This window comes from Orcinus orca, chromosome 2 (genome assembly GCF_937001465.1).
Source record: "Orcinus orca chromosome 2, mOrcOrc1.1, whole genome shotgun sequence".
Taxonomy (NCBI): Eukaryota; Metazoa; Chordata; class Mammalia; order Artiodactyla; family Delphinidae; genus Orcinus; species Orcinus orca.
In genome coordinates this window covers 114663997-114687678 of record NC_064560.1, presented here as the reverse complement: position 1 = coordinate 114687678, position 23682 = coordinate 114663997, and the positions used below count along the sequence as shown (strand labels likewise).

The 23682-nt window shown below is 52.4% G+C and overlaps 2 protein-coding genes across 16 annotated transcripts; one reads left to right on the top strand and one right to left on the bottom strand.

The window, feature by feature from the left end:
• Positions 1 to 84: 84 nt before the first annotated feature.
• Positions 85 to 6411, top strand: CKMT1B (creatine kinase, mitochondrial 1B). 7 transcript variants are annotated; one of them, XM_004273925.4, is made up of 10 exons: positions 85 to 409; positions 1157 to 1466; positions 2093 to 2291; positions 2493 to 2588; positions 2964 to 3185; positions 3331 to 3416; positions 3526 to 3649; positions 5506 to 5640; positions 5844 to 5969; positions 6168 to 6411. In XM_004273925.4, the coding sequence occupies exons 2-10, from the start codon at positions 1318 to 1320 to the stop codon at positions 6279 to 6281; spliced, it is 1251 nt and encodes a 416-aa protein (XP_004273973.2). In that variant the 5' UTR covers positions 85 to 409; positions 1157 to 1317; the 3' UTR covers positions 6282 to 6411. The 7 variants fall into 7 exon arrangements, with proteins under 7 accessions (XP_004273973.2, XP_004273974.2, XP_033291488.2 ...); XM_004273926.3 differs by having other exon boundaries at positions 202 to 316; XM_033435597.2 differs by lacking the exon at positions 1157 to 1466 and having other exon boundaries at positions 213 to 409.
• Positions 5368 to 23609, bottom strand: STRC (stereocilin). Of its 9 annotated transcripts, none has more exons than XM_004273924.3 (29): positions 23373 to 23609; positions 22280 to 23065; positions 22166 to 22190; positions 20163 to 21417; positions 19132 to 19194; positions 18911 to 19021; positions 18573 to 18739; positions 18218 to 18404; positions 17986 to 18101; positions 17585 to 17717; positions 17029 to 17211; positions 16707 to 16745; positions 16372 to 16539; positions 16150 to 16215; positions 15544 to 15669; positions 15177 to 15235; positions 14227 to 14350; positions 14001 to 14113; positions 11626 to 11761; positions 11019 to 11215; positions 10737 to 10827; positions 10362 to 10518; positions 9580 to 9749; positions 8789 to 8944; positions 7883 to 8025; positions 7543 to 7691; positions 7216 to 7313; positions 6972 to 7119; positions 5368 to 6776 (listed from the first exon to the last, which is right to left on the bottom strand). In XM_004273924.3, exons 1-29 carry the CDS (start codon positions 23416 to 23418, stop codon positions 6688 to 6690), a joined length of 5301 nt encoding a protein of 1766 aa, XP_004273972.1. In that variant the 5' UTR covers positions 23419 to 23609; the 3' UTR covers positions 5368 to 6687. The 9 variants fall into 9 exon arrangements, 8 of the variants coding, with proteins under 8 accessions (XP_004273972.1, XP_049562594.1, XP_049562593.1 ...); XM_049706637.1 differs by having other exon boundaries at positions 11019 to 11116; XM_049706636.1 differs by having other exon boundaries at positions 17029 to 17118.
• Positions 23610 to 23682: the final 73 nt, after the last annotated feature.

The window sequence follows — 23682 nt, the reverse complement described above, 5'->3', positions numbered from 1 at the left end:
GAGGAGGGAGGAGGAGAAGGGACCAGGTGGAAGGCAGAGATTCCTTGGTGACCCCATGCCCTTGGACACCGCTCCTTACAGTCTGGATTAAACAGCATTAGGGAGCCAAGAGAGGAAACACATGTGGCGGTTGGGGACCTGTGCCTGCCTGTTTCCGTCCTACACCTCGTCATCTCGCCACACCCTTCACGTCACCTTACACTCCCCTTCAGCTCAGGAACTGGGAGCTACAGAGAGCGGGGAGAAGGGAGAGGAGGAGAAGGAAGCATAATAATTCCTTGCCCAACTCCAGCCCCACGCCCAGCACAAACAACAGGTAGGCAAGCCTGCCGAGAATACTCAGAGGGAGTCCTGTGAGCAGCAAACTGGTCGGAGCCTGGAAAAGACTCTGAGAAGTAAAAGATCAAAGGTGAAGTAGGAGATGGGGAGGAGGGCAGAGGAGGGGGAAAAGTGGGGGATCATGAGAAGTGGAGGAAGGACAGAGCAGGGCTTCAGACTTGGGGGCACTGTGGGGGCGGGCAACACAGCACAGATGGGATAAGAGTTCCTGTTTCCCTGATTTCTCTCCGGAATCCTTCCACAACCTTATAAGGAGAGCACAGGTGTGACAGGGAGGAGCTTTGGTCCTCTTCCTGGTTCTAAGGAAAAGATGACCTTGAGGCAGCTGGTGTCTTTCTCAGCGTCTGCCTGTGTGCTTTCTCTTTGTCTTCCTCTGGTATCTGTGTTTATTCCACTGTTCCCCGAGGCCGCCTCCCCTGGGAAGATGGAGAGGTTGCTGAGGCAGGCCGAAAAAACGAGAAGAGGTTGGGTAGTGTCACGCTTTCACACCCACAGGGCGACGAAACGGGTTTCCTATTAAACCGGGAGGCTTAGGGGAAGGGTGTTCGGGTCTCTCCTGTCCCCTTGGGTGCTGTCCTCTACTTGGTGCTGAAATCTGGGCGACCTCATCTCAGGTGGGCCCGTTCCCCGGCCTAGGGCTGCGAATCTCCAGTCCTCCTAATCTACCTGGTGGGTGGTGCCTGCCCTCTGCCCCCGCACACCTAGGGCCGTGGCAGGCGGGAAGGCGGGGCCTGCATGAGCCCCACCCCTGGAGACTGCAGCTCTGCTTCCCTCTCCTGCGCCCGACCGCCGCTAGCTCATTGCGCCTCTCCTGCAGCCTGGTCGGCACCGGCTTCCACTCCCGCTCCAGCCTCCCTCGATTTCGGCTCCAGCCTCGCACCCACCTCCGGCTCTCAGTCAGCCTGTTTGCATCCTCCCTCCCGGTTCCTGCCCTGAGCCAGCTCCTACTCCGGGATTCCGTAACCAGACCCTCAAGCCATGGCTGGTCCCTTCTCTCGTCTCCTGTCTGCCCGCCCGGGGCTCAGACTCCTGGCTTTGGCTGGAGCTGGGTCTCTAGCCGCTGGGTTTCTTCTCCGCTCGGAACCTGTTCGAGCCGCCGGCGAACGACGGAGGCTGTATCCCCCGAGGTATCAGTGTCTCAGGCGCCCGGGTGAGGGTGGGGTGGGGGACGGGTAGTTGCTGACGGGGATGGAGATGGGGACCTGGGCAATAGAGAAGGGCTATAGTCACGAAGGCTCTGGAGTACAGGCGCTGGACAGTCTGAAAACCTCAGTGGGGGTGGGGATGGAGGCCAAAACCATAAGGTGAAAGCATTCCTGAGGACTTGGAGCCCGCAGTTCCCACCCCCAAGGCCAGCTCTGGCCCTGTGAGTTCTGGCTGCACCTACCCTGCCCAAATTCCTAATTGAGAGACCAGGAACTATCCTTTCCGCTCTCCTCCATCTCCTTTTCCTGCTGTTCTCTCCCGTTTCCTGAATTCCCCTCCTTAGTCTTTCCCCTCCCCCAATCCCTAATGTTGTGTCCATGGGAGGAAAGAACTGAGCAGATCTGGGAGAATTGAGCCTCCAGCCAGAGGAAGCTAGAACTCTTGGGAAAGAATAGATCCTGAAAGTCCCTGATGAGATTACCAAGGTTTAGCCTCCCTCTAACCTCCCCTCCTCCCAAGGAACAAAGCCAGACATGCTCCCAGCTGAGTGCACTGGGTCTAGGCCCCCTGTGCCCTCCCTCCATGGTTACTGGTACCCCCTCCCTAGTGCTGAGTACCCAGACCTCCGAAAGCACAACAACTGCATGGCCAGTCACCTGACCCCAGCAGTCTATGCCCGGCTCTGCGACAAGACCACACCCACTGGTTGGACGCTAGATCAATGTATCCAGACTGGCGTGGACAACCCTGGCCACCCCTTCATCAAGACTGTGGGCATGGTAGCTGGTGATGAGGAGACCTATGAGGTAGGGGGCCCCCAGAGTTCCCCTGGTGACCCAATTTATCTCCCCAGTAATCCCAGCTCCTTTCCCCTAAAGACCTCACTTACCCTTAAGACTGGACCATCCATACTCATGTTTTCTCACCCAGTGAAATCAATCCACAACTAAACCTTGGGAAGGGATTCCCTCTCCTTAACCACCCTCTTCCTCTGAACTGCCCCTCAGGTATTTGCTGAGCTGTTTGACCCTGTGATCCAAGAGCGACACAATGGATATAACCCCCAGACGATGAAACATACCACTGACCTGGATGCCAGCAAGGTAGGTCGAATATTCCACTTCTGACTTGCATTGCCTTATATACAACATTCTGTTTCTCCAGTCCCTTCAACCATAATTATACCCTGACTCATAGTCATTATACTGCTGAGCTTTTAGTCTGTCTGGGGAAAGAATTGTATGTTCAGGAGCAGCCTCTGTAGAGAGGAGAGGGCGGATGAGAATGGCCACCCCCCAAGGTGGGCAGGTTTGGGGGAGGGTTTACAATGCCCTTTCAGTTTGAGTGCTTGCCCAATGGGCTTCCTCCAGTGCAGGCAATGAGGACCCCTCTAGTCCTTAAGGTCTCTCCTTCCCAAAGGCCCTCAGCTCCCATCCACTGTGTTTCTGTGACTTACATTAATTTCTCTGATTCCCCAGATCCGTTCTGGCTACTTTGATGAGAGGTATGTATTGTCCACAAGAGTCAGAACTGGCCGAAGTATCCGGGGTCTCAGCCTGCCTCCAGCCTGCACCAGGGCAGAGCGACGAGAGGTGGAGCGTGTTGTGGTGGAGGCACTGAGTGGCCTGAAGGGTGACCTGGCTGGACGCTACTATCGGCTCAGTGAGATGACAGAGGCTGAGCAGCAGCAGCTAATTGATGTGAGGGGCTTTGAGAGCGAGCTGGGCGGGAGGGGCAGATGGAAAGAAGAGTCAGGGGAGGCTGGGCCAGATGAGGTAGATGGGCTCTGAGAAGCCCAGGGGCTACTGTGAGGATTCTTAACCCAAGTCCCTTTACTCTCCCCAGGACCACTTCCTGTTTGATAAACCTGTGTCCCCATTATTGACCGCAGCAGGAATGGCTCGAGACTGGCCAGATGCTCGTGGAATCTGGTATGAGGCTTAGCTTACCCCCTGCCCCTATAAGTGCCCTTTTTTTTCTATCTCCCCCAATTCTTGCCCTGCCTCTTAATCCCTGTCCCTCCCTCTCTCCTGCCTTCAGGCACAACAATGAGAAGAGCTTCTTGATCTGGGTGAATGAGGAGGACCATACACGGGTCATCTCCATGGAGAAGGGTGGCAACATGAAGAAAGTGTTTGAAAGATTCTGCCGAGGCCTCAAAGAGGTCGGAGAAGAGTGTATAAGGGAACTAGGTGGGAGGACTTGAGGAAAAAACAAATTTAAATAGGTAGATTGGGGCTTCCCTGGTGGCGCAGTGGTTGAGAGTCCGCCTGCCGATGCAGGGGACACGGGTTCGTGCCCTGGTCTGGGAAGATCCCACATGCCGCGGAGCAGCTGGGCCCGTGAGCCACGGCCACTGGGCCTACGCGTCCGGAGCCTGTGCTCCGCAATGGGAGAGGCCACAACAGTGAGAGGCCCGCGTACCACAAAAAAAAAAGAAAAAGAAAAATGGTAGATTGACCATATAATTTATCAACCAACCCAGGATACTTTTGATGGTGAAAAGGATCACCACCAATCACTCTAGGACAAGAGGTATAAATCAGAACTGTCCAGGGAAAACCAGGATATGTGGTCACCCTAAGAATAGGAAGAGAGAAAGAATGTCAGGAGTCTAAGGAAGTAAATAAAGCAGTTGCCAAATAATGCAAAGAAGGAGTAAATGAGATGGTGGCTCAGTGCCTGGGGGGTGTGGTGTGGGATGGTGGGATGTGCAGATAAGGAAAAGGTTTAAGCCTGGATGGATGTAAGGAGTGAGAGATTGGTATGTTCATGATTCTAATGTAACCACCCAGTTGGGAGCCAAGGTAGGCCTTAACTCTGGATTCTGTCATTCTTGCTAAAGTAGCATGTCTAGATTTTAAGCTGAGAGTAGGAGGGAAACCAGGGAAGGTGGAGGATGGAATGGCCTAAGTTCCAAAATGCGTTGCTCTGCGTGAGGAGTTGAACTGAATCCTCAGTCCTATATGGATTAGGTCTCCATATTCAATTCCAGATTACAAATCCCCATAAACCCAATCCTTATTGTATTTTCTCATGTATACAGTTCTATTTTGAACTTTTAAAGGGAGAGAGCTCCTCTTCCGTTTAGATCTTGGCTGGGAAGTTTCTGTTATTTTTAGCAAGTAATAGGTAACATATTAAATTCTATGCCTTAGTATTCTCATCTGTAAAATTGGGAGAGTAAGACTTCCTACATTTTAAGTTCTGGGGTTTAAGTGAGATAATGCATGTAAAGTGCGTGGCCCGTAATAAGTGTTCCCTAAGTGTTAACTGCTGTTACTATTCTAGATGGAAGAATTTCCCCTTGTTCATCATATACAATATCCCCCTATGCCATGGTTCTTTCTGAACTAGGAACAGCGTCCCCTTACTCAGGTTAGGTAGTGGTCTTCATGTCCATCAACTCCGGCAGATCTCCAGTCTCTTCAACTCTAATAGTCATCTTCATGATTAGGATGTTTACGTGAAACAAAAACATGCTTCCCACACTCCTCCCCCACCTTCCACAACTATGAATCCGGCTCTTCTGCTCCAGTTTCACCTTCCTCTTGCTTTCTCACATGTGCTCTTTCCACAGTTAACAGGCTCCCTTGCCTCTTCCTGTTGCAAAGCCTACAACCTCATTTTCTGGCTGAAAGAAACTTCCAAGCTCTAGGCTCATTAGCAAAGTAAAGATGTCAATGCATGCAGAACTCACTGAATAATCGATCTTTTCTCAGTTCAGTTTACCACCTCTGTTCATCTCCCTAGATCATCCTTAATGCATCATTCCCTCAGGTTTCTCTTCTTCCACACAGGATATTTTTGCACAATCTCATCATTATGGGCTTGCAACATCAAAATTATCTTTTATGCATGATAATGGGCCATTTCCACCAAAAAAAAAAAAAAATCAGTGTCATTCTTTCACATCCCAAGTCTTTGTTTCTAGACATATTTCTAGAGTTCCTGTGGGTCTAGCTAAGGGAAGGCTAGCATATCCCTGACTTTTCACTAACAGAGCCTTTCTGCACTCAGGTGGAGCGGCTGATCCAGGAGCGTGGCTGGGAGTTCATGTGGAATGAGCGTTTGGGATACATCTTGACCTGTCCATCTAACCTAGGCACTGGACTTCGGGCAGGAGTGCACATCAAACTGCCCCTGCTAAGCAAAGTAAAGGAGTTGTGGAGTTAGAGGGCTGTGAAGGAGGAAGGTGGCTGTGTATGGGTGGGAGGGATTGGGCATTTTGGAAAGGAGCAGACATAGTGTAGCTAAAGAGTCAAGGGGAAGAGCTCTGAGTGGGTTCAGGGCTCTTTCAGGTCGGACCAATCTCTGCCTCTGTTGACCCTGCCCCCCAATCTCTATCTCCCCTCTAGGATAGCCGCTTCCCAAAGATCCTAGAGAACCTAAGACTCCAAAAACGTGGAACTGGAGGAGTGGACACAGCTGCCACAGGCGGCATCATTGACATCTCTAATTTGGACCGACTGGGCAAGTCAGAGGTGAGATTCTTAGGGATTCGGGATAGGTCTGTGGGGGTTGAGATGTGACAGGGAGTGAGCCTCAGGAATGTAATAGAATCTGAAATGAAATTCAGGTTGAGTGGGGAGGAAATTGGAAACGAGTTCCCAGAGCAGTCAAATCAGTGCGGAAGAGAGTCAGATTGTGGGAAGCAGAGATCAAGGGTTAGTGTCCTTCAGGTGGAGCTGGTGCAGCTGGTCATCGATGGAGTAAACTATTTGATTGACTGTGAACGGCGTCTGGAGAGAGGCCAGGATATCCGCGTCCCTCCGCCTCTCCCCAACAAGCATTAACTCCCATCCCCAGCAGATGACTCAAGACTCCCAGGACCTCTGCCATTCTAACAGTGGCCCATTCTCCTTACTCTGGATCCTCCCTTTCCCCCCTCACTCCCTCTGTCCTAGTAAAGACTACTGGCTATGCTCCAGTTGTGTTATTTCTAATGGTGGGATGAGGAGGAACTAGCCTCCAGAAGAAAAAAAAGGCAGTGGGATTATTTGTGATGGAAAGAGACTCCAGATATGGCATGTCAGGAACACTGATTCTCAGGTGGGTGGAAAGCATTAGCATTTTACCCATATTCCTCATCAGGAATCCTCCTTCCTGAGGATAATTAGATTGCACTTCCATTTGCACTTTATTCATTATTACTTAAAATGTCTTTCCCAACAATCTCTCTCTGTAACTGCAGAGACAGGCTCATAGCAGGTTGCCAAGAAAGTAGATGGTCAATGCCAGGGCCCAGGAGGGTTGTGACCAGTCCTGGAGGCCCCAGGCTGTGCTTCGACCTATAATGAGACAGAGAATGGAAAGAATATCACAGCTCTGCTCCACAGGAGCCATTGATACTTGGAAACTATCTGCCTGTAGATCCCTTCACTCCAGGACCTCCCTGAAGGGTTCTGTGAGCCAACCAGTACCAAGTTAGGGTTCAGATTCTGGGTCAGGGGTTGGTGGGTCAAGCTGTGCAGTTGGGAACTCACCCTGCTGTTCTGGGGTCTCCTTCCCCTCATACTGGGCCCATGCAACTGCTCGTCGCTGCTCAGGACTCAGAAAGGCCATTTGCTCAGGAGTGACAGCCACAGCCTGAACACTGGTGAGACTAGATAGCTGGGTGGGGCTGAACACCACCTAGGGGTGGAAGCAAGAATCAGGACATCCACTGTAGCCCTTGTTGGGCCCTGGCTCTCTTGTGGTCACCCCAGACCCCACTCCATCAATACTTACAGCAAATTTCGGAGGAGGGATGACAGAAATGGCCAGAGGGGTAAGGCCCTGGATCTGTCCTCGCAGCAGTGCTGAAATAGCCAGGTCTGGGATTCCAGCTGTTGAAGCAAGTGGGATGGGCATGCAAATGTTATCTTATACTGGCCTTCTCCAGATAATCCCAAGGTATCCTACCATAGACCTTCCCCAACACATCTCCAACCTCTTACCTAAATACCTTCTCAGACTCCCACCTTAAGAATTCCAGAGCAGTCCTCCAACCAGTCCATCCATGGTATGGAAACCAACCCCTGACAACCAGCAGCAGCAGTGGCCCAGTCTCCCTACCTGCTATTGTACCAATTTCGGTGAAGATCTCAGGCCCCCAGTTACTGACTGGACCAAAACCACCAGGCAGCACAAGGAGCTGGGCCAGAACCTCCAGTTGCTCCTCAGAACATGGGAGATGCAGGTTGCCCAGGAAGAGAGCTGCTTGGCTGTGGAAGAGTGGGAAGGAAGGGAGAAGGATTCAGCCATGGTGATAAGGGTCCATGGTCATGAGCTGATGGTAGAAATGGCTTCAGGTGAGATCCCTTCCTCCATGGGACCACTCCTGCATGATCCTTCCCTCCCCAGTGAGCCCACTTTTCCCTCAGCACCACCACCCACACCCTCCTCCACAGGTGACCTAAACTCCCAACTGTTGATATACTGCAGCTCCTCTGGCCGAAGTCCACAGAGCGTGTAACCCAGTGCAGTCAGGTGGAGGAAGTCCAGGTGGCTCACGTGCCGACCACTCTGCTTCAGGAAACTGGAGACCACACCCCGGAGCTGGGGTGGGGGTGGAGGCCACAGGATAAGGAGAGAAGTCATGGGGAAGTCATGGATGGGCAACTGCTTAGGGAAGGGACAAGTGCTACTGGATTTTTTATTATTAAGACCTGAAGATCCGGGCTTCCCTGGTGGCACAGTGGTTAAGAATCCGCCTGCCAATCCAGGGGACATGGGTTTGAGCCCTGGACCAGGAAGATCCAACATGCCGCGGAGCAACTAAGCCCGTGCGCCACAACCACTTAGCCTGTGCTCTAAAGCCCACGTGCCACAACTACTGAGCCCTTGAGCCAAAACTACTGAAGCCCACATGCTCCGCAACAAGAGAAGCCACCGCAATGAGAAGTCCATGCAATGCAACCAAGAGTAGCTCCCGCTTGCCGCAGCCAGAGAAAGCCCGCGCACAGCAATGAAGACCCAACGCAGCCAAAAATAAATAAATAAAATAAATAAATTTATTTTTTAAAAAAAAAAGACCTGAAGATCCAATGGCCATGGGAAAGGTTGAGGATCCAAAAAAGAGAAGGATGGAAAAATAGAAGGCCAAAGGGAAAGGAGGCAGGAGGAAGTAGTATGTGTCCAGGGCCTCAGAGTGAATAAATCACAGAGTTCCTAAGGCTACTAGTATGAGGTATTAGGAAAAGATAGAAAGAATGGCCAGGCAGGATCACAGGAAAGAAATTCCTTGGCCTTTATATGCCCTAGAGGCCTGTATCTGTGGGATGGGTGTTTGGAAGGTGGTAGAGAGGAGAGAAGATGTTACCTGGATGGAGCTCCAGCCATCTATCTGCCCCAGGGTGCTCAGCACACCCCAGTCAACCAGGTTCAGCTCCTGTAGTTCCCTCTCTCCTAGACCTATTAAGAGCCGACCCAGCTGCAGGATCTGCTCAGGACGGAATCCCCCGGGGGGACCCCACAACTAGAGAAAGAGAGGAAGAGTGTGAATGAAAAAAGCACTGGATTAAGAGTCAGAATGCTGGGTCTTAGTTTTGCCTCTGACCTTAGCTGTGTAACTCTGGACAAATCACTTGCCTTCTCTGGGTCTTTAATTTCTTCAACTGTAAAATGAGAGGACTGGATTAAGGTTCCTCTGACTAAGGTGTTATTAAAAGACTCTAGAGTCTCAGTAGTGAAGAATAGCAGACTCTAGTCCATGAGTTCTAAACTCTTACGTGCACCAGACTCTTGGGGTTTGGGGGCGGTCGGTGACTGTTAAGATGCAGATGCCCAGACCCCATCCTCAGAGATTCTTCTTCGGTGAGTCTAGCATGAGATCCTCGAATAAGCATTTAAAAAACCTGCTCCCTAGATGACTTTGATACACACTAAAGTTTGGTAACCACTTCTCTAGTCCCTCTACCCATTTCACTAGCTTCCTTCCCTCAGTATTCATCCCCTCTGACTTCCTACTCAGGATCCAAACCCTCTAATTCTTTTTCTCCTCTGTCCCCCACCCCTCACCCAGCTATCCATTCCCTTGTGTTCCATATCACACCCAACCAGCTTCCTCATGTTATTCCACCTCCAACCCCAACTGGACTCTCCATCACTAACTTGTTTTGCTTTGCCCATCGCTGCCCGTAGTTCCTCAGGCCCAAGTCCTGGGTCTTCTGCAAACAGTGCTAGGCAGTCTTCAAAGTCTAAAAGCTCCATCTCTGCGATCTGGGTTGCAGACCAGGCTGATGGGAATGTTCCCCGTACATCTGCACAATTTGGCACAGGTTCTAAAGGGGGAAGGCAGGGCCAGGGGGTCAGTGTAGTACTAAAGTATGCCCAGAGAGATAGCTATAGATGGAATGACCCCCCCCCCCAACCTTTGAAGGACAGGGCAATATGGGCAGCATGGCTCAAGGGATTACTACAGTGTGAGATTTATAGGACTCGATATTAGAACAAGTGACTGGAGAGGACAAGCTCCTCATTGTATAGATGGAAGACCGACGGGGTTGCGTAAGGACTGAATGGCAGATCTAGATTGGAACCCAGGTCCCTAGCCCCACAGTGTCACCTTCCTCCATCCTAAGCGTCTTCCCAGGAGAGAGCTCCACGCTTAATCAAGCCTAGAGCTGAGTTAGCTGTTAACAGGGATAAGCGAGCAGGGAAAGGGGAGTCCTGGGCTAAAAATATAATGAGTTATAAATTCCCAGAGCTATAGAACCCTAGAACTAGAAGAGACCTTGAAGATCATCCCTCACACCTCTGTGCTTTAGAGGTTAGAAAACCCCAGCCTAGAGAGAAGTTATACAAATCTGCTTAAAGGGCACAAGTCTGACTGCATTGCTGGATACTCTTTCCTGTACACCATGCTACATGTATGGGCATGTGGGGAGTTTCACCTGGGAGATCCTCTGCGGTGGGCCGCACAAACCCAGCTACCAGGGCTGCTTTCTTGGCAGTGAGCTGTGGCCCTGCACACAGCTGTCCAGCTCTGCTCTGCTCCCAGCTCTGCTGCTTTTCTAGGAGCCGCTCCAGGGTCTCTGGGCCCAAGGCCTCCTGGGTGAGAAGGTAGAAGGAGGGTGGGCAGAGCCGGGCAGGTCAGGGCCAGCTGCTACAGCTGTAATTCCAAAGTCCTGTCTCTTTTTAGCAGTCCCCCCCCTTGCTAAATTTGGGCTTCACACCCTTTGCCCTCAACTTCCTTGGTCTTAGCTCCCTGGAACCAGCTCCCCAGTCCCCTCTCTGCTCTTACTCCCTCCCTTGTTCCTTCACCTCACCCTGGGGATCAAGGAAATAGCCTCGGGAGACAGAGTGAATACTAGGCGTCCTGCTTGCTCGACTTCATCCTGGCTCCATAACTCTGGTTTCCTGAGGGACAGAAAGAAGATCAGGGATTGGGATGCTGAGTGAACTGTGAGAAGGAAGAGGAAAGACATGCTGGGACTGGGGACTCAGGGCTCCAAGGACCTCAAGCATATTGAATGGGCTGCCACTGATAAGGGTGGTTGAGAGGGTGGGTGAAGAATGAGTTAGAATCTGAAGTTCCCGGAGGTCCGTACCCAAGAACAGGCTCCTGCAACAGCAGCCATCCCAGCTCTGTGGCAAATGGCTCTCCTAGGCAGATGCCCTGCAGCTGACTGAGATGGGCCAGCAGGATCTGTAGGGGGATCCGTCGTGTGCTCTCTATCCCCAGGAATCCAACCAAGGGACCCAATGTCTCCAGCACTTCCCTTGACACTGTTGTCTCCTTTGGAGCCTGGAGAGGGGCATCAGGCCTTGGGACAATGCACTGCTGTCTCAAAGGACCAGTCTCTTTGATCAAGACACCAAGACCTTTGACCTTGCCTCCCTCCAGCTCCCAACCCAAGACCCTATGAAGTTCATTGTCATTGTTCACTTTTCTAAACAATGAGCCCAAACAGGAGCAGGCAGGAAGACTGGGAGGTGGAATCCAAGGAATTCTTATACTCCAAGGGATATGGACAAGAAACATGAAGCAGACTATCAAGGAATAAACACAGAGGTAGATCTAGGGGCTAAGGCCTTGTAGACAAAAACCTGTTTGGCAGCAAAAGTTCAGGTCTGGGCCTAGAAGACAGAGAGCATTGTCTGAGTGGTAAGAATGGCCCAGGCTACAGTTCTGAGTCTGATGGTGTGGACTCTTACCAAGTTTTCTAGTGCCCTTTCTGCCAGGGCTGCCCGGTGGGGTGGGGTCAGTTCCAGCAGCTGCTCTGGAGTGCCTCGTACCAGCTCCACCACCAACATAATGGATTCACTGGACAGTCTGTCCATCAGCCGGATCCTATAGCAGTTTGACAGTGGGGGGGACTCAGAATTGAGCCAAGTTGAGAAGGGACCACAGAATGCCACATTGCCCAGACAAGAGGTAACACTAGACCAAACCCTGTGGCCCTGGAAAGGAAGCCCCAGATCCAGTTCCCACCACAGTGCAGGGAGAGAACAAAGGGAGTGACGTATTTCCAGTCTTCTTGAGAAGTAACAAACAATCCTACCTCATCTAATGGAATCAAAAGCCCCAAATATTAAGTATCACTAAGTCCCCTCCCCCATTTTATTAAACACTGAGGTTCAAAGAGATCACATGGTGGGGTCTTACTCTCAGTTCCTGTTTTCCACAGTACGACCCTTCCTCTACTTATTGTGAGAAGGTCCCCTCTCGTTCGTATAGGACTATACAATTGACAAAGTTCTTTTAGGCATTATCTCATTTGATCCTATGGCAAAACCTGGGGGTAAGAGAGGTATTTTCTCATCTCTCTTTCACAAATGAGGAACGCGGGTCTTCCAACTCATGGTCCAGGATCTTTCACCTCATCCAGGTCTTTGGGATTCTAAATTATCTCCAAGAACCAATATATTTAAATAGGTTTGAAAGGCATTTTTTAAAAAGCCATTTTGCCAAAAAATCAGAAGTGACACCATGTACTCTATCTAGGGTTGCCAAGTCTGGAACTGGAACAAGTAGTACAAAAGCCAAAAGCTGTGGGAAGGTCTATAAAAATGTAAGGATGGAGTCACCTCCCAGAAAGACCAACACCAGCTTTTTCCTACTCTGACTTACAGTTCAGTTGGCAATGGGGTAAGCATGGGGGCAAAATGGGAAAAGAAGCCTGTGAGTGAGATACTTATAAACTCCTAGAGTATCTAGTTTAGGAGCCGCCTTAGGTTCATCTAGTCTTCTCTCTCCTCATGCATACTTGAATTTGCTCTACAACATTCCTGCTATGGGGCCATCCAGACTAGGCTTGAATAGCTCCAGTGGCCAGGAACTCACTACCACAATTTTCCTCATATTGTGTAAAAATCTGATTTACATTCGCTGGTACTAGTCATGCCCAGTGGGGCCATTCAGAAACATGCCAATCTATTTTCTATTTGATAGCCCCTGGGGTATTTGAAGGTATTTATCACATGCTTCATACATTTTATCTTTACCTACTCCTCTGAGAACACAGTTCCCTAAGCAGACTACAGTCCTGTGGGGCAGAATTGAATCATTACCTTCCTCATTTTTTATTTTTATTTTTATTTTTGGCCATGCCATGTGGCTTATGGGATCTCCGTTCCATGACCAGGGATTGAACCTGGGCCATGGCAGTGGAAGCCCGGAATCCTAACAACTAGGCCACCAGGGAACGTCTACCTCCCTCATTTTAAATATTCTACCTCTATTAATGTGGCCTAGGTTATAATAAGATTGCTTGGGGACTTCCCTGGTGGTCCAGTGGCTAAGACTCCATGCGCCCAATACAGGGGGCCCAGGTTCAATCCCCGGTCAGGGAACTAGATCCCACATGCTGCAACTAAGAGTTCGCATGCCACAACTAAAGATCCCGCATGCTGCAACTAAAGATCCCTGCACGCAGCAAATGAAGATCCCATGTGTTGCAACTAGGACCCAACGCAGCCGAATAAATAAATATTAAATATATATATATATTTAATATTTATTTATATATATATATATATATATATATATATATATATATTGCTTGGCAGCTCACATCACAATGTTGCCACGCTCAGGTGTCCCATGCTGGGGCCTTGTTTGGGGAGCCAGTCAGTACCTAGAGCAACTTTGTTTTTCGTTTTTAAAAAAATATTTACTTATTTAGGCTGCACCAGATCTTAGTTGCAGCACGCGGGATCTTTGTTGCGGCATGTGGGATCTTTAGTTGTGGCATGCGGTATCTTTGTTGCTGCATGTGGACTCCGTTGCGGTATGCGGACTTCTCAGTTGCAGCATGCGAACTCTTACTTGCGGCATGCATGCGGGATCTAGTTCCCCTACCAGGGATCGAACCTGGGACCCCTGCATTGGGAGCATGCAGTCTTACCCACTGGACCACCAGGAAAGTTCCCCTAGCACAACTTTGAAAAGAATCCTCTGATTTAGGCCGTAACTTATGTCAGGGAACCACCAGACAGAAAAACACCACCTCTAAGGTATTTCCTAAGGGCAGATCTTCTACCCTAGGTTGAGCCTTCTGAGAATCCAGTATCTCCAATTGTAGCCTTACGGTAAGTCCAGGAGTAGCTTGGTGTCCAGCCCACTCAGTTCTGGCCCCAGGGTTGCCAGCTCTGGCTCTGGCATTGTCATCCTCCTCTGTAGCTCTGCCCAGATACAGGTCCTCTGTAGGACAGGGTAGGGAAGCAGGTTTAGGACAGAGCTGAGCATAGAGGCTGGGTTCTATACCCAGCGTCCCCGCCTCCCTGCTCCCACTAATGTGCAAGCACCCCTCTCACCAGGCTCCCTCGAACCCCAGTGGGCAGTTGATAGATCATGTGTACCACTTCAAGGAAGTCTGCCATCGAGTTGATCTGCTGCAGAAACTCACAGGACATGCCCCCTGCCAGAGTACCCAGAACCCTGTAGATGTGTGAGTGGGTAGATGCTCATTCAACACGTGCCACAGCCTGTCTGCTCCTTGATATCAACATTCTCAACACAAGTACAGATGTTCATTTACGGTAATTTACAGTTTGAGAAATATCTTTCCATAGATATTCTCACTGGCTTCCCACAACATCATCACTGTTTATCAGAGAAGAAAATAAAGATTTACAGAGGTCAGGTGACATTCCCAGCATCATTCTACTAGAAATGTGGTAAAGTGAGACTAGAGCCACATCTTCAAAAGCCTATGGTTCTTTTACTGTGGGTGGAAGTAAGGTGATACTTAACTCCTGTTTATTCCTGCTTGGTCAGCGGCTCTGAAGGATTAATTAGCAAATGTCTACCAGAAGCTTACACTGGGCCCGACACTGTATTAAGTACCTTTTATGCCTTATCTCATTTAATCTTCACAACCTATAGGAAGGTACCATTTTACTTATTCATTTTAAAAATTTTTATTGGAGTATAGTTGATTTACAATGCTGTGGTAGTAGGAAGGTACCATTTTAATTCTTATTCTACAGAAGGAAAAATTGAAGCTTAGAAAGGTTAAATGACTTGCCCAAGATCACAAACAGGTGATGGGGCTAGGACCTGAACCCAATCAGGATAGATACTGTGCTATGGAAGGGCAGGAGGGTCAGGGGAGGAGGAGCCAGAAGAAGACCCCCAGGCTGAGGCTATGCATCACTGATCCTCATACCCCCACTCCTCCACATATCACATGGTGCTTGGCACATGGTAAGCACTCAAAAAATGTTAGTTGAATTAAACTCACAGCTCAACACAAGTTACTCACTGCAGATCCCTGAGGGTCAGGTTGGTGGGCACCTGCATCTTCTTCCAGAGAAACTGTGCCTACAGGAGAAAGAAAGAGGAGCCACTTCCCAGCAGAGATATTGCCCAAGGACCTATGATGCCTTGGACCCACTGCTGCCTCTCCACCCTGTGGGTCCCACCAGCCTCCTACTCTCCCAAATGCCCACTGCTGAGACAGAGAGAGAGAGAGAGACAGAAATGAGGCAATAGGGAGGAGGGAAAAGGAAAGAGCAAAGTAGGTCACATCATAAGGGATGCTAGGGATAATGTGCCGTATGTCTGAGGGATAGGTGAGGGAGGTGGAAAGTAGTGAGAGAAGGGAGTTCTGGGGTAGTGGGAAGAATTACCTGCTGCTCAGACCAGGGCAGCTCCCGGTAACGCCTTCGGTTAGCCAGAAGAGCAGCAGAGTCCAGCTGTAGCAGCTTTAGTGGGAGCAGAGGCAGCAGGCAGTCTGGCCAGGTGGTGGGGATAGGCTGCCGGTGGGGTGGGTGTAGCAGTGTAGTGATAGGTGAAAGGGTCTGGACTCAGGCCTCAAACAAGAAGGGGAACCATGGGGGCAGGAAGGGACCAAAACTAGGAGAAGGGTGGAATGGCATGTGCCACTCTAACAGGGCACACCCAAGAGCCCTCACATAAAAGGCCGTGGTGGTCAAGTGTCACTGTTGATTAGGCACCTGATGGACTAAACTCCCTCAGTTTCTCAGAGCCTTGGTCCCTTTATCTGAAAACAGGATGACTGGCCTGGAAGATTTCTCAGACCCTTGTGGCTTTGACATTCTAGGATGTCATGCTGTCCTGCAACTGGCTCTGGGGAGAGCTACGAATGTCTTGGTGGGCACAGAGCTAGCTTGGACTCTCGGGGCCACTGCAGGGAGAGAATGTGGGGCAGCACCAGCCATATGAAACATCCCTGGGATGTGGAGAGGAGCTCAGTCGGGAGAAACCACACGTACCTGACCAGGGATACACACAGCTGCACTGGCACCTGTTGCACCCATGTTTTTTACTCCATCTTTCACCTGCATGAGAATTAGATGCGTGTATGTGTGTGTGTGTGTGTGTGTGTGTGTAAAAGTGATGAGGTTTGAGGGGCCTTCCCTGGGCACAGGGAAGATGCCCTCCTCCCAACCAGAGCCCTCATCCCTGATTGACCATCCTCCCTGCTGCTCTCATACCCGAAAGGTCTGCAGCAGTGCTGCGGTCTGGCAGGCTGAGAGGCGTGACAGTTCAGGGGCCAGGCAGGAACAGGCCCCAACCAGAACTCGCCTAGGGATGGCCTGGAATGTCTGGGAGCTGAGGCCTGGAAGCAGAGGGTGCAAGGAGCAGAGTTCCTCCAGGGACAGCTGGGGAGCAAGAGAGACAAGAGGCCTGAAGAAGCTGGGCCAGGTGGTAGGGAAGAGGACAATCACAGTACAGAAAGGCGGCAGGTATGAGGGGAGCTGAGAGGGAGCCAGGGAAAGTGGGGTGGACAGAGAGCTCTGGGGGATGTTGAGAAGTTGCTGCTACTCACGTCACGCCTAGGGAGGAGCCGTCCAAGCAGTAGGGCAGCCTAAGGGAGGATGGGACAGGAAACAACAGCTCTCAGGTCCTGGCAGCCAGGTCCCAAGCAGATCCCTAGGGCCCGCCCTCCAAAACTTCCAGCTCCCTCTCTACCACACCAGTGACCAGCCTGGCTCTGGGCTCTTCTTCATCTGAGGAAGGGGGTTGAGGGAGTCCTCCTTGGGACAGAGGAAAAGGAGGCTTCAGGGGGCCCAATGGTATCCTTGAATGTAATTCTCTTGACTGAGGTTCCGTGGGTGGCAGATGGAAGCCAGGGAGTGAGATAGGCCCACCTGGGCAGGTGTGACACTGGTTCCTTGCAGCTCAGGAAGCATGGCTCTAAGCTGGGGCTCTGACAGCTCCTGCAGGAAGCGGAGGCCCAGCTGAGGGAAGAGAGGGGTCCAAACTCGAAGCTCCTGGGGGCTCAGCACAGTTCCTCCAGATGAGCGCAACACCCCCAGAAGTTCATATGCTACCTGTAACCAAAGAAGGTCTGGGACTGGAGAGAAAAGACAGGTGAACCTTAAGCCTCCTCTCTAATCCCACATCTGGATTTCCCAGGGCCTGGATAATGGCTTGGAACCAGGGATGGGAGAGGAGCAGATTGGGTTCAAGACATCAAAGGATATGTTCGAGATGTCATAGACCAGATGGAGCAGGGTCCCGAAGGGGTGGTAACAGATAAGAATGGCCATGGAGTAAGGAAGTAAGGAATGAAGGTAGCCAAGGTGGGACAAGGGCTGGCACCAACTGTGCTCAAGCTTGGTTGAGATGACTGGGCACATCCTCCACACAGACCACCCCCCACGGGAAGCCTGGAGTCTTGTAGGCCTGTGCCGAGGGGCTCACCCGTCCTTGTGGGCTGAGGGTCCCGTTGGCCGCACATTCCAGCAGCCCCTGTTCTACCGGCCCCATTGGATCGTTCAAGGGTACCAGGCTCTGCAGCTCCTCAGGGCTCAGGAAACAGGCAAGGGGCCCCAGCCTGAAGAGGGCACGAAGCTGGCCTTCACTGAGGCTGGTACTAAGGCTGGTACTAAGGCAGGGACCATGTGGGTACATGGAGCAAGCACTCCAACCGCTAAACTAGGAAATATGGATGCCAGAGACAGGCCTCTCTCCTGGAGCCCTACACCGCCAGGGGCCACTGCCTACTCTCTTGCCCCTTCCTTTCTAGGACCCCAACCCATCATGGCAGCTGTACCTGCCTCTCCCCGGCTCTGGCCGTGATCACCGGTCCCACAACCACTCACCTGCGCACCTGCTCCTCTCCATCCTGGACACTCTGGTTCACCAGGCTGCGCAGCACATGTCGGGCGTGTCCTGGCCCAAGACCTGCCGCTGGCCAGCTATCCTCCAGGGCCTGGATCTGAGATGGGGAAGGTCAGCTTGTGTTGGGGTCACTGTGGGACTAGGAGACATGCCACTGACTCCCATCCCACCTATCAGAAAACAGCCTAGTCAAATAAAGGATCGTCCACATACCTGATGAGGGCTGAGTTGCAGAAAGTTCTCCAGAGGCAGATGGGGGAGCAGGGGCAGCGCTGCCCATAGCAGCTCCTGGGGCCAGGCGGGCACTTCCCCAAACAGCTCAGGGGCCAGCAGTCGCCGTGCCAGAGCCTCCTTCTGTTCAGGCCTCATTTCAGGGCTGTAATTCCGGATGGCAGCCAGGCTGGGGAGAGTAATGGGTCTTAGCCCTTGGCCCTGTTCCCTGGCTCTGTGCAGACCTGCTGTCATGGACAGGAAGGAGACTCCCCAGTTTTAATCGAAGGGGCTGCTCTAGGTGGGGGGGATTGGCCTGACCCTGACAGGGTCAGGAGGAGTGGTACAAGGTCCTTACACACTGTCATTGGCCAACAGGGATGGTGGGAAGCGCATCAGGTCGGAGACAGCCAAGAAGGGGATGAGTGGTGAGAGATCGATGAAGAGCTGGGAGGTGAGGCGCGGGTACCGCTGGAGCAGCAAGGCTGTCAAACGGCCCAGGGCCTGCTCCTCAGATGGTGGCACCTGTGGGGGCACAGGAATGAATGCCGGCTCTGGGGATGCCCACTCTTCTGGCCATCTCCCCTGCTGAGTTCCTCCTTCTGCTAGAGCAAGCCCATTGCCTACCTAGTTCCAGGTGCTCTTGATTCCTAGATTTCCCCCGCCACCCTCGTTCCCTTCTCCCTCCGTGCCCACCTGCATCTGGGCCCAGGAACGGTGCATGAGCGTCAGGAAGCCCTGAGCAGCCTCGCTCTCCGCTGAAAGCACCAGCTGCTGGAGATTTTCTGGCGGCATGTGCAGGTAGGCCTGGGAGTAGGAGGTCATGGTGGTTATGGCCTCACTGGGCAGGGACCTCAGGCCACAGCTATCACCCAGTCCACCCGCATACTGCCCCCCCACCCCCCCGCATCTGTTACCTGCACTAGAATCTGCAGGGCCCAAACACTCTTCTCCCTCTGGAGCAGATCCCACAGCACAGGCTGGAGGGGAGACAGAGAAGATGCCAAGAGAGCTGTCTCCTCTGTCCCTCCTGCGGCTTCCCCAGGCACTCCAACTCCACTTGCTAGAATGCTTGTCCTTCATCCGAAGCTAGTATGTGTGTCTGCTCAGATGTTACACTCCTTTAGGTCAGGGACCACGTCTGCTATAGCCTTTCCCATGCCAGGGCCATAGTTGGCTCAGTAAATACTTGTAGATATGAACCAAATTATTACATTTCACTGGTCCCAGGACTCGAGAAAGTGGGCCCTAACATGGAGTAAGGAATCTTTATATTCCCTACAGAACCTAGCAAAGTGCCTTACAAGTAAGCGGAACTCAATGAATGAACTAAGGTATTCACATATTCCAGCCCCTTCACTCTACAGAGAAGAAACTGAAGCCCAGGAAAACCAAATTAAATTACTCGCCTAAAACCTCACTTGTGGCATAGTTGAACCTGAAACCCAACTCTTCCGATTTGCAATCACCCTGAATTTTTCTTATTTCTGCCTTATCTTCCTATATATTGCCAGTTTCCAATTCTCACTCTCTAGGGACAGAATTAGAGTCCTCTAACTTGATCCCTTTCCTTTCCGGAGCAGAAAGGGGGAAAATCAAAAAGTCAGGAAGAATAATGAGATAACATTTATTATATATTGTTTTTATATCATATACTAGTGCTAAGGCCACAGCATGTGTTATCTGATGTAATCCTTACAGCCACCCTAAAAAGAGTGGCACCATTATTCTCCCCATTCGTTTGCAGATGACAAAAATATTGCTCAGAGAGGTTAAAAACTTGTCCAGGGTTGATCACAGAACTAAGATGTAAACCCAAGCCTGTATGACTCCAGAGCTGTGGGCTTAACCGCTGCACTACACTACTGCCTCTCAGTAATATAGTAGAGAATTCCCATGGAGGCCCTTCCCTCTGTTCCAGGAGCTTTCACCTTGGCAGATCACTCACGCTGAAGCAGGCCAGCAGCTCCATCTTGCTTACACCAGAGCTGGAGCTGTCAGTGGGGTCAAAGTCCAGGGGGTCCGGCTGCTCCTCCTGTTCCAGGTACTCCCCGACTGTCCGCAGCACACTGCGCCGGCCCTCGGGGCGGAAGGCATCCCAGAAGGAGCAGTTGTCTGGGAGACTGGAGAGCATCAGGGCCTGACCCAGCATCCCCTGGGCCTCCTTCCCTCCGGCCCCTGGACCCAGGAGGAAGGTCAGCAGGCGCAGGAGATAGTGTAGGCGTGTGGGGTGCGCAGGGGCCGGCACGGAGGACTGACAGCGTGGCAGCTGGGACAGCATGCCAAGCAGGAAGGGGCCTGGGGCCAGGCAAAGTGGGGACGGTCCCAGTGGGGGCTGAGAGGGCAGAAGAGGGCCCAGTAACCCCTCCAAGAAGCAAGTATCATTGCCCCCACGGCTTATCCTGCACTGGCCTGCTAGCCAAGGCCAGGAGGGCACCAGGGCCTCGTACATGGTGTCATTGGCACAGACCATCATCAGGAAGCTGCCCCCATCTGGGCAGCGTTCCCCACACGGTCCAATGTGGCAGGGTGGGGAGGCCGTGACATCCGGGGTGGGGCCCTGGCACACATGCTGAACCCAAGCCTGGTTGCTGGGGGGCACAGCCTGCAGGCTCGCCTCCCTACACAGCCGCTCAGCCCACAGAGTCTCGTTCTCCAAGAAGCAGCCCCAGAAGATCTCTGGGGTGACGGGGACAGGGGGCAGGCCTTCAGGGCAGCTGGTAGGGGGTGGGAGCAGGCCCGCACAGAGCCGCTTTACCAAGCGGCGGTTGGGAAACGACAGGGTGGAAAAGGGGAGGTCGCTACAGATTGCCTCCAGGAACTCTTCGGGAAACTGGTCGTGGCAGGCCTGGAGCCAGCCTTGGGCACCTGGTGCCCATGAGACTGCATACCACACAGCTGTCTGACAGATGGCAGCAGTGCTGGGAGGGGGCTGCGGGGAGACAGGCTTAATGTGCTGGCAGATCACGTAGAGGGTGAAGTTGGAAATGCTGTAGTGCGGTGCTGGGCCTGCGGAGTTCTCGCAGAGGGCCTCCAGAGAGATGGCCCGCCGCTGGCGAGGGCTGATGTGGGCTGAGGGCTGGGAAGTCCTGGGCAGAGGCACAGCTGTGCTCAGGCATTGGAGGAGCGCGGGGGGTGGAGGTGGCGATCCAGACAGAAAGCCCAATGCCCGCACATCCCAGGAGAGATTGTGCCGGATGCCCCTGGATGCAGAGGGAGGAGCAGGTGAGCATCTGATCAGTTTACATGTCCTCAGGTTGAGACTTCTGGCCCCGGCCCAGAGCCCAGCAGGGAGGGTGGCAAGCACAGGCTTTTCCAAAAGTGAGGTCGCTGGGAGTACTGGTGTTACCGGTTTAAATGTTGGAATGGGGGGAAAGGGGAGAGAGATCTGTCCCGCCAAGGCACAAAAATCACCTAGGAGCAGTTGGAGTCCCTTCTGTCCACCCGGCCCCCTTCTTTCTCCTTTCTGCATACGCTTTTAGGCAGCTTAAACACAACCCTTGGTTGGCCTCAGATCAGGAAATCTGCCCAGCAACTGAATATGTCCGTCTGTGCTCTGGCACTGTTGTACTGAAACAGTAAGGGGTGGAGGAAGCAATCCCATCCTTTCTTTCCATACCCCATCTTTATTAGTTAACATTTATCAAGCACCATGTGCAAGGCACAGTTCTAAGTGGTTTACACATACAGTATCAACTCATTTAATCCCTTGCAAAAACTCTGAGGTAGTTAATATTATCCATATTTCCCAAGTGGGGAAACTGAGGCATAGAATGAAGCTATAACCTGCCCAAGGTCACATGGCTAGGAAGAGGTAGAGCTGGGACACCAACCTCGATAGTCACACTCAAAAACCTGTAAACTACACCCCTCCCATCAGTTTCCTCTTCCGCTCTGGAGGCTGATGACGTCCCACACCCAATCCCTCAGAATTCCTCTCCTGTTACTTACCACAAGAGCAGCTGCTGAAGATTGCCTAGGAGGGAAAGAGTAAGGAAGAGAACTACCCCAGTCTCACCCTTCCTTGCCCTGCCACAGCCCAGCCCCAGACCCAGCAGCACTCACCTCCCTGGCACTGCCCATTGACATCAGGCTCTGGTTGCCCCAGAATGGAAAAGACCTCATCCTGCAGGGAGTCAGTGACTCGGAGCAGCCCCTCCTGGAAGGTAGCATAGAGGGGGGCCCCCACTGTGCGCAGCAGACCTCCCCAAAGAGCCTCCTCAGAGCCCAGCTCCCCCACTGGGGTGAGCAAAGCCAACAGACCCTGCAAAAGGTGGGGGGCTGGCTCCCTCCCATCGAGGCCTGTGGCATTGGCGAGGTCCACGCTGGGCTGCACCTGCACCAGGGCCTGCCAGCGTGTGCCCTCTAACAACAGCAGCAGAGAAGGCAACCAGTCAGCTGCCAGAACGCAGTCAGAGGGCCCATCACGGGTGCATGGGGGCCGGGTAGGGCTAGGGGGTCCCCCGGGAACTAAGGCTCCCAGCAGCACCTCTGCAAGTCCACTCAGCACACCTGCCTGGTGCCCCAGGAAGTCCCGGGGGGTCTGCTCATGTCCCAGCAGTGCCAGCACATCCCCCAGCAGCCCCAGCATTGGCTCCCAGTCTGGGCTGCCTCTCAGCGTCACTAAGAAATCATGGAGCCGGAGGGCAGGGGGCTGGAGAGGTGGGGGCTCTCCCACCGGTCCCTCCCCCATCCTCCCAGGCTCAAAGGAAGAAGAAATGTTGGCCAGGAATGCAGAGAACCGTGAGCGGCTGAGGGACCCCTGGGGAGCCTGGTTCAGAACGGAGAGCCAAGACTTCAGGAGGGAGAGACCAGGGTCCAGGGACTGAGGCCCAGTAGGGGCCAGAGTCACTGTAAGAAGAGAAACCAGAGATCACTGAAAGGGAAAAGCCTGGAACCCAGATTCAGCCCTGCCCTGGAGCCCAGTCCCTGCCTAGATATAAAGATGAGGTGAAAAATATGGTGAGCTGAGTCCCTTTCAACACCCTACAGTAAGTCTTGGCCTGATTTCTTAACCCTCATTTTCTCCCTTAGCTCCAGTCTCCACCCCTCTTCCTTGCCCCTTTATTTTTTCTCGAACCAGTTAATCTCTGCATTCTTAAGTCTCTTTCCAGCAACCATCCCCTTCATCCCCAGCCCAGCTCACTGTTCCTCTCACCTCCACAGGATAGCAGCAGCACCAGGGCCCAGAGGCTCAGAGCCATGTTTCCAGGTAAGCGCTGGTACTAGAGGTGAGTTCTGGTTATTCTCACCTTGTGTGGGATAGCCAGGTGAGGGCAGGGCACTGCAGGCAGCCTGAGTCTCCACTGACACTGTAGTGTGGTCTTTCAGGAAACAATATCCGTAACCTGACAGCAGGTTTGTCACCTGAGCCACTGAATACCTGATCCTTTGGCTTTGGAGAAGGGTGTGCCTGTCAGAGGGACCAATGATAGGGGATCCCAGGGGGCCCTCAGAGGAACCCAAGG

What these genes read in the sequence shown, in the direction of transcription:
- CKMT1B (XM_004273925.4), top strand. Translation starts at nt 1,318, where the DNA reads ATGGCTGGTCCCTTCTCTCGTCTCCTGTCTGCCCGCCCGGGGCTCAGA. An exon ending in GTGATGAGGAGACCTATGAG is followed by an intron (nt 2,292 to 2,492) that starts GTAGGGGGCCCC and finishes ACTGCCCCTCAG; the next exon opens with GTATTTGCTGAGCTGTTTGA. An exon ending in AGCAGCAGCAGCTAATTGAT is followed by an intron (nt 3,186 to 3,330) that starts GTGAGGGGCTTT and finishes TACTCTCCCCAG; the next exon opens with GACCACTTCCTGTTTGATAA.
- STRC (XM_004273924.3), bottom strand. Translation starts at nt 23,418, where the DNA reads ATGGCTCTGAGCCTCTGGGCCCTGGTGCTGCTGCTATCCTGTGGAG. An exon ending in GTTCCTGGGCCCAGATGCAG is followed by an intron (nt 18,740 to 18,910) that starts GTGGGCACGGAG and finishes GTGCCCCCACAG; the next exon opens with GTGCCACCATCTGAGGAGCA. An exon ending in ATGGCTGGAGCTCCATCCAG is followed by an intron (nt 8,026 to 8,788) that starts GTAACATCTTCT and finishes CCCCCACCCCAG; the next exon opens with CTCCGGGGTGTGGTCTCCAG.